Source organism: Tursiops truncatus, chromosome 6 (genome assembly GCF_011762595.2).
Source record: "Tursiops truncatus isolate mTurTru1 chromosome 6, mTurTru1.mat.Y, whole genome shotgun sequence".
In the NCBI taxonomy this organism is placed as follows: Eukaryota; Metazoa; Chordata; class Mammalia; order Artiodactyla; family Delphinidae; genus Tursiops; species Tursiops truncatus.
Genome location: NC_047039.1, coordinates 88,371,015 through 88,382,966, shown reverse-complemented (window position 1 = coordinate 88,382,966; position 11,952 = coordinate 88,371,015). Strand labels below are relative to the sequence as shown.

Here is an 11,952-nt window from a genome sequence, read left to right as displayed (position 1 = left end):
TGGGCTTTTCTTCCCTTAGTTACCAAGTAGCGGGATGCACAGCCCTGGGTGTGCCCAGCTGCTGACACTCTCAAGACCAGGCTGGCTTGGCCTCAACTTTGTAGGTCTGGAGCTGTGAGTGCTTCTATTTCCAGCCAATAAACCGAAGTGCAGTGGGAAAGCAAGGGTGGTGAGGGTGGGCAGAACCAGGTACTGGAGAAAAGAAAGGGGTGGGGTGCGACTCCCCTCTTCCACTTTACATTCTCTGCTCTTTGTATAAGAGACATGATTCATCAACGGGTCCCCTAGATGAGGATTTAGATGCTCTGTGGGCAGCAGATAAGAGTGCAGCCTTCTTGCAGAAAGTAAATTCATTGAATACTCCCCATAAAGTCAATAATGTCAGGCTTATCAGCTGTCCTCATTCCTCATGCAGCCCCGGGGGACCAGGACTGGAAATAAAGGCCACAGCTCCAGGGGCTGGAGCGTGAAGGTGCAGAATTGGGCTGGGGAGGGTCCTCTGTCTCCCTGGGCTGAGTTTTAGGCAGGTGGGGGGAAATCTGCCAGGCCTGAGCTGCCCAGAGCCCTCAGCTTCCCAGACTGACAAATCCCAAACCAAACACATATACTGAGGGGATGAGGGAGGCACTCCCTGACCCCTCAAATCCAGCAGATGTTTTCAGGAGGCTCCCCTGGGGCATCTTAGGAAGATTAAAGGATGTTACTTTAAATCTAACCAATAAAAAACCTTCAGAGGAAACCCTGACTTCTCACCACAATTCTCACCTCTGCTTTTCGTAACACAGATACTTCTGCACTACCCAAGAGCACATCCATCTCTTCTAGCTGGTGGAGATTTGGTTTCTTTGGAAATTGTCTGAAACAAGTGGGTTTATCAGCTGAGGTTTCAGACCCGATTTTGAGATTTACGCTGTAGCTGAAGCAGACTGTTTAACAAGATATACCTGTGCTTGGCTCCCCTCCATTCACCACCCCTATGATCCCAGCAGATGGGGTCCCAAGCTTTCCTGGGGGGATAGGAGGTAGGGTGGAGAGAGTGATGTCAGTTGTTAGCAAAGCTGTGCTTCTAGTACAACTAGAATACCTCTTCTTCACCCTTTGGAGACCAGAGTCTTCAGAGATGAACAGACAATAGGGAAATGAGGACCAGGTTAAGACCCCGAATTGAACACCTCTACTGGGTCCATCTCCTCTCCTGGCTTCAGTTCCCCCAGATCCCAGAGCTAGGCCTTGTTGTGTCCCCACAGGGACAGCCCATCCTGTCCTGGCTTCTGACTGAAGGAGCAGGTGTAGAAATAGCTCCAGCCTCTTCCCCACAGCTCTCACATTGCCTGCACTGTGGGGCCCAGGCCTAACGCTGACTTCCCCAGAGCCTAGGACCTCACTACTGACTCTCCTGCCCCAATTCATCTAACTGAGCCTTGGCCCTCAACTGCCTGTTCTAATTCCTGGAGCCCCCTGGATAAGACCCTACCCTGGTCCCAGCGTGCTTTTCTGAGGCCGGCAGCACTGATCTTGAGCCCCACTTCCCAGAGCAACACCAAGTACCCCTCAGTCTCAAGCACTTCCTGCTCCTGGACTCCCTGTGTCTGTGCCTGGAACTGGCTGGGAATTCCTAGGATTGACCTTACCTGAGTCACCTGAGTGGCTTACGACCACCTGGCTAAGTCTCTGTCCTCTGTCCTGCAACTGTACGGATCCCAGGGTTTTGGGGATGAGTCTGTGTGAACCTAAATTTCCCCAAATCCCTACTCCGCCCTTGAAAGAGCTTCATGAATGTTTGTTGTGTCAATGAATGAACCTCGGCCCTTAGCACTGTGGCTGTGAGTAGTAATCTAGTCAGAAGTGTTTATTGAAGGCATCATGCTCTGATTCAAATAAACCTTCTCTATTTTCTCTCACCCGTATGTTACAGCAGGATATTTACTGCCCCCACAGTCTGCTCCTTGCCCACCTTTCTATTTGTATTTTTTACTACTTATCCATATATAGACAGATGGTCTTTTTCACTGCTCCATAAAGCCCATTCTGGGACTGTACTGATTCCTTCTCTTCAAGAATGCTTTCTTGCCTTTCTTCATTTATTCAAATTTTCTGTTCATTAAGTCTTAGGATCCAGCTGAACTTCACTGTCCCTCTCCCTGTCCTCCTTCCCGGAGCTTTTTCTAGCCTCAGACCACCTTCTACAAAGTGTGGGATCTTTGGTTCCCCTACCTAAGCCTGGTCTTTGAAATTCAATTCTTTTAAGTGTTATGTTGTCTGTTTGTTTGTTTGTTTTTTGCGATACGAGGGCCTCTCACTGTTGTGGCCTCTCCCATGGCCGAGCACGGGCTCCAGACGAGCAGGCTCAGTGGCCATGGCTCATGGGCCCAGCTGCTCCGTGGCATGTGGGATCTTACCGGACTGGGGCCCGAACCCGTGTCCCTTGCATCGGCAAGCGGACTGTCGACCACTGCGCCACCAGGGAAGCCCCTGTTGTTTTTTTTAACATCTTTATTGGAGTCTAATTACTTTACAATGGTGTGTTAGTTTCTGCTTTATAAAAAAATGAATCAGCTATATATATATATACACATGTCCCCCTATCTCCTCCCTTCCACCCTCCTTTCCCACCCCTCTAGGTGGTAACAAACCACCAAGCTGATCTCCCTGTGCTATGTGGCTGCTTCCCACTAGGTATCTATTTTAGGTTTGGTAGTGTATATATGTCCATGCCACTCTCTCACTTTGTCCCATCTTACCCTTCCCCCTCCCCGTATCCTCAAGTCCATTCTCTACTACATCTGCGTCTTTATTCCCATCTTGCCCCTAGGTCCTTCATGACCATTTTTTTTTTTTTTTTTAGATTCCATATACATGTATTAGCATAGGGTATTTGTTTTTCTCTTTCTGACTTACTTCACTCTGTACGAAGGACTCTAGGTCCATCCACCTCACTACAAATAACTCAATTTCGTTTCTTTTTATGGCTGAGTAATATTCCATTGTGTATATGTGCCACATCTTCTTTATCCATTCATCTGTTGATGGACACTTAGGTTGCTTCCATGTCCCGGCTATTGTAAATAGAGCTGCAATGAACATTGTGGTACATGACTCTTTTTGAATTATGGTTTTCACAGGGTATATTCCCAGTAGTGGGACTGTTGGGTCATATGGTAGTTCTATTTCTAGTTTTTTAAGGAACCTCCATACTGTTTTCCATAGTGGCTATATCAATATACATTCCAGGCAACAGTGCAAGAGGGTTCCCTTTTCTCCACACCCTTTCCAGCATTTTCTCCACACCCTTTCCAGCAATCTATTGTTTATAGATTTTTTGATGAGTGCCATTCTGACTGGTGTGAGATGATATCTCATTGTAGTTTTGATTTGCATTTCTCTAATGATTAGTGATGTTGAGCATCCTTTCATGTGTTTGTTGGCAATCTGTATATCTTCTTTGGAGAAATGTCTAGTTAGGTCTTCTGCCCATTTTTGGATTGGGTTGTTTTGTTTGTTTGCTATTGAGCTGCATGAGCTGCTTGTAAATGTTGGAGATTAATCCTTTGTCAGTTGCTTCATTTGCAAATATTTTCTCCCATTCTGAGGGTTGTCTTTTCATCTGGTTTATGGTTTCCTTTGCAGTGCAAAAGCTTTTAAGTTTCATTAGGTCCCAGCTGTTTATTTTTGTTTTTACTTCCATTTCTCTAGGAGGTGGGTCAAAACGGAGCTTGCTGTGATTTATGTCATAGAGTGTTCTGCCTATGTTTTCTTCTAAGAGTTTGATAGTGTCTGGCCTTACATTTAGATCTTTAATCCAGTTTGACTTTATTTTTGTGTATGGTGTTAGGGAGTGTTCTAATTTTATTCTTGCACATGTAGCTGTCCAGTTTTCCCAGCACCATGTATTGAAGAGGCTGTCTTTTCTCCACTGTATATTCTTGCCTCCTTCATCAAAGATAAGGTGACCATATGTGCGTGGGTTTATCTCTGAGATTTCTATCCTGTTCCACTGATCTATATTTCTGTTTTTGTGTCAGTACCATACTGTCTTGATTACTGTAGCTTTGTAGTATACTCTGAAGTCAGGGAGCCTGATTTCTCCAACTCCGTTTTTCTTTTTCAAGACTGATTTGGCTATTCGGGGTCGTTTGTGTTTCCATACAAATTGTGAAATTTTTTGTTCTAGTCTGTGAAAAATGACAGTGGTAATTTGATAGGGATTGCATTGAATCTGTAGATTGCTTTGGGTAGTATAGTCATTTTCACAATGTGGATTCTTCCAATCCAAGAATATGGTATATCTCTCCATCTGTTTGTATCATCTTTAATTTCTTTGATCAGTGTCTTATAATTTTCTGCATACAGGACTTTGTCTCCTTAGGTAGGTATATTCCTAGATATTTTATTCTTTCTGTTGCAATGGTAAATGGGAGTGTTTTCTTAATTTCACTTTCACTTTCAGATTTTTCATCATTAGTGTATAAGAATGCAAGAGATTTCTGTGCATTAATTTTGTATCCTGCTACTTTACCAAATTCATTGATTAGCTTTAGTAGTTTTCTGGTAGCATCTTTAGGATTCTGTATGTATAGTATCATGTCATCTGCAAACAGTGACAGCTTTACTTCTTCTTTTCCGATTTGGATTCCTTTTATTTCTTTTTCTTCTCTGACTGCTATGGCGAAAACTTCCAAAACTATGTTGAATAATAGTGGTGAGAGTGGGAAACCTTGTCTTGTTCCTGATCTTAGTGGAAATGGTTTCAGTTTTTCACCATTGAGAACGATGTTGGCTGCAGGTTTATCATATATGGCCTTTATTATATTGAGGTAAGTTCCCCTATGCCTACTTTCTGGAGCATTTTTATCATAAATGGGTGTTGAATTTTGTCAAAAGCTTTCTCTGCATCTATTGAGATGATTATATAGTTTTTCTCCTTCAATTTGTTAATATGGTTTATCACACTGATTGATTTGCATATATTGAAGAATCTTTGCATTCCTGGGATAAACCCCACTTGATCATAGTGTATGATCCTTTTAATGTGCTGTTGGATTCTGTTTGCTAGTATTTTGTTGAGGATTTTTGCATCTGTGTTCATCAGTGATATTGGCCTATAGTTTTCTTTCTTTGTGACGTCTTTGTCTGGTTTTGGTATCAGGGTGATGGTGTCCTCATAGAATGAGTTTGGGAGTGTTCCTCTCTCTGCTATATTTTGGAAGAGTTTGAGAAGGATAGGTGTTAGCTCTTCTCTAAATGTTTGACAGAATTCACCTGTGAAGCCATCTGGAACTGGGCTTTTGTTTGTTGGAAGATTTTTAATCACGGTTTCAATTTCTGTGCCTGTGATTGATCTGTTCATATTTTCTATTTCTTCCTGGTTCAGTCTTGGAACATTGTGCGTTTCTAAGAATTTGTCCATTTCTTCCAGGTTGTCCATTTTATTGGCATATATTGCTTGTAGTAATCTCTCATGATCCTTTGTATTTCTGCAGTGTCAGTTGTTACTTCTCCTTTTTCATTTCTAATTCTATTGATTTGAGTCTTCTCCCTTTTTTTCTTGATAAGTCTGGCTAATGGTTTATCAGTTTTGTCTATCTTCTCAAAGAACAAGCTTTTAGTTTTATTGATCTTTGCTATCGTTTCCCTCATTTCTTTTTCATTTATTTCTGTTCCTATCTTTATGATTTCTTTCCTTCTGCTACCTTTGGGGATTTTTTGTTCTTCTTTCTATAATTGCTTTAGGTGTAAGGTTAGCTTGTTTATTTGAGATGTTTCCTGTTTCTTAAGGTAGGATTGTATTGCTATAAACTTCCCTCTTAGAAGTGCTTTTGGTGCATCCCATAGGTTTTGGGTCATTGTGTCTCCATTGTCATTTGTTTCTAGGTATTTTTTTATTTCCTCTTCGATTTCTTCAGTGACCTCTTGGTTATTAAGTAGTATATTGTTTAGCCACCATGTGTTTGTAGTTTATACAGATTTTTTCCTGTAATTGATATCTAGTCTCATAGCGTTGTGGTCAGAAAAGATAGTTGATACATTTCAATTTTCTTAAATTTACGAAGGCTTGATTTGTGACCCAAGTTATGATCTATCCTGGAGAATGTTCCATGAGCACTTGAGAAGAGTGTGTATTCTGCTGTTTTTGGATGGAATGTCCTTTAAATATCAATTAAGTCCATCTTGTTTAATGTATCATTTAAACTTGTATTTCCTTATTTATTTTCATTTTGGATGATCTGTCCATTGGTGAAAGTGGGGTGTTAAAGTCCCTCACTATGATTGTGTTATTGTCGATTTCCCCTTTTATGGCTGTTAGCATTCGCCTTATGTATTGAGGTGCTCCTATGTTGGGTGTATAAATATTTACAATTGTTATACCTTCTTCTTGGACTGATCCCTTGATCATTATGTAGTTCCCTTCTTTTTCTCTTTTAATAGTCTTTTTTTTTTCTTTTTTTTTTTTTTTTTTTTTTTTTTTTTGCGGTACGCGGGCCTCTCACTGTTGTGGCCTCTCCCGTTGCAAAGCACAGGCTCTGGACGTGCAGGCCCAGTGGCCATGGCTCACAGGCCCAGCCGCTCCATGGCACGTGGGATCTTCCCAGACCGGGACACAAACCTGTGTCCCCTGCATCGGCAGGCGGACTCTCAACCACTGCGCCACCAGGGAAGTCCTAGTCTTTGTTTTAAAGTCTATTTTGTCTGATATGAGAATTGCTACTCCAGCTTTCTTTTGATTTCCATTTGCATGGAATATCTTTTTCCATCCCCTCACTTTCAGTCTGTATGTGTCCCTAGGTCAGAAGTGCGTCTCTTGTAGACAGCATATATACAGATCTTGTTTTAGTATCTATTCAGCCAGTCTATGTCTTTTGGTTGGAGTATTTAATCCATTTATGTTTAAGGTAATTATCGATATGTATATTCCTATTACCATTTTCTTAATTGTTTCGGGTTTGTTACTGTAGGTCTTTTCCTTCTTTTGTGTTTCCTGCCTAGAGAAGTTCCTTTAGCATTTGCTGTAAAGCTGGTTTGGTGGTACTGAATTGTCTTAGCTTTTGCTTGTCTGTAAACCTTTTATTTCTCCATCAAATCAGAATGAGATCCTTGCTGGGTAGAGTAATCTTCGTTGTAGGTTTTTCTCCTTCATCACTTTAAATATGTCCTGCCAGTCCCTTCTGGTTTGCAGAGTTTCTGCTGAAAGATCAGCTATTAACCTTTTGGGGATTCCCTTGTGTGTTACTTGCTGTTTTTCCCTTGCTGCTTTTAATATTTTTTCTTTGTATTTAATTTTTGATAGTTTGATTAATATGTGTCTTGGTGTCTTTCTCCTTGGATTTGTCCTGTATGGGACTGTCTGCACTTCCTGGACCTGATTGACTATTTCCTTTCCTATATTAGGGAAGTTTTCAACTATAATCTCTTGAAATATTTTCTCAGACCCTTTCTTTTTCTCTTCTTCTTCTGGGACCCCTATAATTCGAATGTTGGTGCGTTTAATGTTGTCCCAGAGGTCTCTGAGACTGTCCTCAATTCTTTTCATTCTTTTTTCTTTATTCTGCTCTCTGGTAGTTATTTCCACTATTTTATATTCCAGGTCACTTATCTGTTCTTCTGCCTCAGTTATTCTTCTATTGATCCCGTCTAGAGAATTTTTAATTTCATTTAGTGTGTTGTTCATCACTGTTCGTTTGCTCTTTAGTTCTTCTAGGTCCTTGTTAAACGTTTCTTGTATTTTCTCCATTGTTTTTCCAAGATTTTGGATCATCTTTACTATCATTATTCTGAATTCTTTTTCAGGTAGACTGCCTATTTCCTCTTCATTTGTTAGGTCTGGTGGGTTTTTGCCTTACTCCTTCATCTGCTGTGTGTTTCTCTGTCTTCTCATTTTGCTTAAGTTACTGTGTTTGGGGTCTCCTTTTTGCAGGCTGCAGGTTCGTAGTTCCCTTTGTTTTTGCTGTCTGCCCACAGTGGCTAAGGGTGGTTCAGTGGGTTGTGTAGACTTCCTGGTGGAGGGGACTAGGTCCTGTGTTCTGGTGGATGAGGCCAGATCTTGTCTTTCTGATGGGCAGGTCCACGTCTGGTGGTGTGTTTTGGGGTGTCTGTGGCCTTATTATGATTTTAGGCAGCCTCTCTGCTAATGAATGGGGTTGTGTTCCTGTCTTGCTAGTTGTTTGGCATAGGGTGCCGACCACTGTAGCTTGCTGGTCATTGAGTGGAGCTGGGTCTTGGCGTTGAGATGGAGATCTCTGGGAGATTTTTGCCATTTGATATTACGTGGAGCTGGGAGGTGTCTTGCGGACCAGTGTCCTGAAGTTGGCTCTCCTACCTCAGAGGCACAGCCCTGACGCCTGGCTTTTGGGAGGTCTGAGGTTTTCTTCCAGCATTCAGTAGGAGTTGTTCCACGTGTAGATGTATTTCTGATGTATTTGTGGGGAGAAAGGTGATCTCCACATCTTACTCTTCTGCTGTCTTGAAGCCGTATCCAAGTGTTATGTTTTAATCCTACCATCTGTCTCCCCAAAGGACAGGCCTTGTACCTGTGCCCTTGAGGCCACTCTCACTTCTCATCACCAGTCCTCAGGACAGGGCCCTCTCACCAGGAATACTCTGAAATACAGAAAGGCTCTTATCTTACAGAAATATTACTAGGGATTATTAGGAAAATAGAAGTTCAGAGATTAATGCCAAAGGTTGAAATAAAAGTAAAGATAATAATATTAATAGCTATCATTTATTGAACTTCTACTCTGTACTAAGCAATATACCAGGGTTCCTATAATTCTTATAATAACTCTTATGGGCAGGTATTAATTTTAGCCTCATTAGTTGAAAAAAAAATTGGAACTCAGAAGTTAAATAACCAGCCTGAGATCACAAAGCTAGGTAGTGACACCCCTGGATCTGAGTCTAGATCTCTACAACTCCAAAGCTCTTGCTGGTCCCATCAAATCCTCTGGCCCTGCATTGTCTAGTATGCTAGCTACTAGCTATATGATGCTACTTAATTTAATTAAAATCAAAGTAAACAGTGGAGAAAAGACAGCCTCTTCAATAAGTGGTGCTGGGAAAACTGGACAGCATGTAAAAGAATGAAATTCGAACACTACTTAACACCATATACAAAAATAAACTCAAAATGGATTAAAGGGGCTTCCCTGGTGGCGCAGTGGTTGAGAGTCTGCCTGCCGAGGCAGGGGATACGGGTCCGTGCCCCAGTCCAGGAAGATCTCACATGCTGTGGAGCGGTTGGGCCCGTGAGCCATGGCCACTGAGCCTGCGCGTCCGGGGCCTGTGTTCCGCAACGGGAGAGGCCACAACAGTGAGAGGCCCGCGTACCGCAAAAAAAAAAAAAAAAAATGATTAAAGACCTAAATGTAAGGCCAGACACTGTAAAACTCTTAGAGGAAAACATAGGCAGAACACCGCATGACATAAATCACAGCAAGATCCTTTTTCACCCCCCTCCTAGAGAAATAGAAATAAAAACAAATGGGACCTAATGAATCTGAAAATCTTTTACACAGTGAAAGAAACCATAAACAATACAAAAAGACAACCCTCATAATGGGAGAAAATATTTGCAAACAAAGCAACTGACAAAGGATTAATCTCCAAAATATACAAGCAGCTCATGCAGCTCAATATCAAAAAAACAAAAAACCCAATCCAAAAATGGGCAGAAGACCTAAACAGACATTTATCCAAACAAGATATACAGATTGCCAACAAACACATGAAAGGATGCTCAACATCACTAATCATTAGAGAAATGCAAATCAAAAACCCAGCAAGGTATCACCTCACACTGGTCAGAATGGCCATTATCAAAACCTTTATAAGCAGTAAATGCTGAAGAGGGTGTAGAGAAAAGGGAACCCTCCTGCACTGTTGGTGGGAATGTCAATTGATACAGTCACTATGGAGAACAGTATGGAGGTTCCTTAAAAAACTAAAAATAGAACTACCATATGACCCAGCAGTCCCACTGCTGGGCACATACCCTGCAAAAACCATAATTCAAAAAGAGTCATGTACTACAATGTTCATTGCAGCTCCATTTACAATAGCCAGGACATGGAAACAACCTAAGTGTCCATCAACAGATGAATGGATAAAGAAGATGTGGCACATATATACAATGGAATATTACTCAGCCATAAAAAGGAATGAAACTGAGTTATTTGTAGTGAGGTGGATGGACCTAGAGACTGTCACATAGAGTGAAGTAAGTCAGAAAGAGAAAAACAAATACCATATGTTAACACATACATATGGAATCTAAAAAAAAAAGAAAGAAAGAAATGGTCAGAAGAACCTAGGGGCAAGATGGGAATAAAGATGCAGAGCTACTAGAGAATGGACTTGAGGATACGGGGAGAGGGAAGGGTAAGCTGGGACAAAGTCAGAGAGTGGCATGGACATATATACACTACCAAACATAAAATAGATCGCTAGTGGGAAGCAGCTGCATAGCACACGGAGATCAGTTCGGTGCTTTGTGACCACCTATAGGGGTGGGATACGGAGGTGGGGAAGGAGGGAGACGCAAGAGGGAAGAGATATGGGGACATATGTATATGTATAACTGATTCAGTTTGTTATAAAGCAGAAACTGACACACCATTGTAAAGCAATTATACTCTAATAAAGATGTTTAAAAAAAATCAAAGTAAACATTTAGTTCCCCATTTGCACTTGCCACATTTCAAGTGCTCAAGATCACATGTGGCTCGTGGCTACTGTCTTGGACAGTGCAGGCAGAGTCATTTCTAGTATCAGAGAGTGCTCTGTTTGACAGCACTGTTGTAGATATTCTCTGGTCTTCCACTAGGATATAGGGGAAACCTGGTTCCTAGCAAATTGTGACCGCATGACATGAGGAGAGGACAGCTTCTTAAAAGCTAAGCCTTTTGCTTTGTGAGCTCACCCTTCAGTTTTTCTAAGCAGGATCTGGCTGGATTAAACAGTTGCACAGTTTAGGCTCCAAAACAAACTCATACACACTCCAACTATGCGATGACCGTTCTTCTAAGACACCTGAAAGACATTTGGTGGTAATACATTTTCAGAAAATTAGTCAACCAGTCACCTTTCCTGCAGTATTCTCTAGAAAATATTCTCCAAAGTATTGAGACTAACTAGAAAAAAAAAAAGAATTTAAATTAAAAAAAACTGGCGATAAATATGAAATTAGTTAAAGTTAGAGACCTAAGAACAATGACACCAGCTGCTAAAGGGCTTTTGCTGATAAATATTCTTGGGGAAAAGTCAACTATAAAGGACACAAAAGAACGCAAAAATAAATTTTAAAGAGGGTTATTAAATTTACAGAGTAAATCAATACAGAATTGGAGGAGAAAAAGAGAAAAACAAAACAAAAAGCTAAAAATCTGTCTTCCAAAGACTGAGACAAGATTATTCCTTTTAATTTTATTATGAAGAGTGTTACATATTATGAACGTTTATAAAATGTTTAAGGACACTCTAGTAAAATCATAGTCAAACAATGGTGCAAAGAACACATTTAAAAAGAAACCATAAGAGAGACAACTACAGTATTTGGTGTTTTCACTATTTAAAATTTTAGCCATCCTAATAGCTGTGCAGTGATATCTCGCTGTGGTTGTAATTTGCATTTCCCTGATGGTTAACAATGTTGAACATTTTTTTTAAGTTTATTAGTTATCAGTACTGTAGTCCTCTATCTTTACTTCTCTATCATTGACAACTTTAACTTCTTCCAGAAAATGTTTTTACACTTACCACCTTTACTTAGAAGTTTATATATAGTTTTGGTATTTGTTACAGGGGGACTAGTAAGGGAAACTTTATTAAAGAGGAACTGGGAAGATACCAATTTAGATTAGAAATAAAAGGAGTAGGGAATTCCCTGGCAGCCCAGTGGTTAGATTCTGTGCTTTCACTGCTGGGGCTCGGGTTCAATCCCTGGTTGGGGAACTAAGA

At 40.9% G+C, this 11,952-nt stretch overlaps 1 protein-coding gene across 2 annotated transcripts in view; it reads right to left on the bottom strand.

Annotated features, from left to right (window-relative positions):
* FKTN (fukutin) overlaps positions 1-11,952 on the bottom strand; it is an 89,542-nt gene that overhangs the window by 1,235 nt on the left and 76,355 nt on the right. Inside the window, exon 11 of one of the 2 annotated variants that reach the window (XM_019949047.3) lies at positions 10,916-11,025. The exons of the other annotated variant lie outside the window; for it this stretch is intronic. Within the exon in view, the coding sequence (XP_019804606.1) occupies positions 10,928-11,025 (98 nt within the window). The 3' untranslated portion in view covers positions 10,916-10,927. Of the gene's footprint in view, positions 1-10,915; positions 11,026-11,952 lie in introns of those variants that run through there. 2 annotated transcript variants of the gene reach the window in all.